This window comes from Nanorana parkeri, unplaced genomic scaffold (genome assembly GCF_000935625.1).
Source record: "Nanorana parkeri isolate BGI_ZX_2015 unplaced genomic scaffold, ASM93562v1 scaffold1592, whole genome shotgun sequence".
Classification (NCBI taxonomy): domain Eukaryota; kingdom Metazoa; phylum Chordata; class Amphibia; order Anura; family Dicroglossidae; genus Nanorana; species Nanorana parkeri.
In genome coordinates, this window is record NW_017307860.1 from 36,999 (window position 1) to 38,474 (window position 1,476).

The window sequence follows — 1,476 nt, forward strand, 5'->3', positions numbered from 1 at the left end:
AAAAAAAAAAAAAAAAAGTAATACAAAAGTTAAAGAATCATAAAAAACATTTTTTTAAAAGAAAACAAATTTTTTTAAAGTCCCCGCCCACCACATACACACTCAAAAATGCGTCGGGTGCGCCTACGTGCGAAAACGCCGATTGCGCCTATTGTGCCGCACATGTTACATATCGCCGCAAACGTCGGAGTGAAAGCAATAATTTTAGGGCCATCAATCACCGATAACCCTAAACTGATGAGCAGTAAAAGCGTTTTAAGCGTCGCCTATGGGCGTTTTTTGCGATTTTGCGGGCGCTCGCAATTTTAAGGCTTGACATGTTTGGTGTCTATTTACCCGACGTGACCCCGACTTTTAGGTTTTACCAAAAATATGGGTAATAATAAATGTTTTATAACATAGTGTAGGGAAACTTTTTTTTTTCTCCTTTTACTTTTTTCATTACATAGTAACAAAAATAACCCCCGAGGTGATTATATACCTCCAAAAGAAAGCTCTATCTGTCCCCAAAAAATGTTAACATAAATTGCAATGCCGATAGTCTGGTCATGCTGACTGGTGAAATTTTCTAATGACTGGTGAGACACCAGTCATTCAAAAATTTAATTATATATAAAATCATACAGTACATACTGTATATACACACACACACGTAGAGTACATACTGTATATACACACACCTTTACCTCCAGGGTGTTGGATTTTTCCTGCATCTGTTTCTCCAGCTCCACTTTTGTGACCCGAAGTTTAGCGTCCAGTTCATTGGATTTGATTTCCTCCGACTCCTAAAAGAAAGAACAGAAATATATATGTCTTTGTAATGCTCCAACAAAGCACACGCCACCTTCTTCAAAAGACATTAAATTATAACAGCACTGGGACTAGAACTTAGAACGTTCCAAATCCAGAAATATCAGAATCAGTGATTTTCTCCACTCGGGTTCAATCCTCACAGGTGTTAATGCAGAACTTTGGATTCCCATTGAAGAAAAATATATATATTCTGCATCACTAAATGATAAGTAGATCTACACTTTTACAGTTTTCTCTTAGTCTTCCTGTAAAGTCCCACAAATACCTGTGCTGCACTGCTTCATAATTCAGAGCAGAGTTGTCACCCTCCTGTAGTTCTGGAAATGCTTGCTGGATGCTGGTGGCATCTGAGAAGGATTTGGAGAAAAAAAAAAAAATCCCCGAAAAAAAATGGTACCTGGTAAGTTTTTATTATCTCCTGGCAATTCCGCCGGACCTGATCCGCCTCTTCTTTAGCTTGGTTCAGTTTCGTTGTTGCATCTCGTAGTTTGTCTTTGGTTTCCTGTGATGGAAGAACAGAACTGTAATTACAAAAAATAAATCATTAAAGTGGACCTGTCAGTAACTCTACAAAGTGCGCATGCAAGGGACGACCAAGACAGGTAATGGCGAGGTGGGATAAAAGGAACAAAAAAAAAGGAACATTCCCCAGCATTTATACCA

The 1,476-nt window shown here is 38.3% G+C and overlaps 1 protein-coding gene across 1 annotated transcript in view; it reads right to left on the reverse strand.

Annotated features, from left to right (window-relative positions):
- CCDC186 (coiled-coil domain containing 186) overlaps positions 1–1,476 on the reverse strand; it is a 38,090-nt gene that overhangs the window by 23,833 nt on the left and 12,781 nt on the right. The window contains exons 6-7 of the mRNA XM_018570756.1: positions 1,211–1,315; positions 687–785 (exon numbers count right to left, since the gene is read on the reverse strand). Of these exons, the coding sequence (XP_018426258.1) occupies positions 687–785; positions 1,211–1,315 (204 nt within the window). The remainder of the gene's footprint in view (positions 1–686; positions 786–1,210; positions 1,316–1,476) is intronic.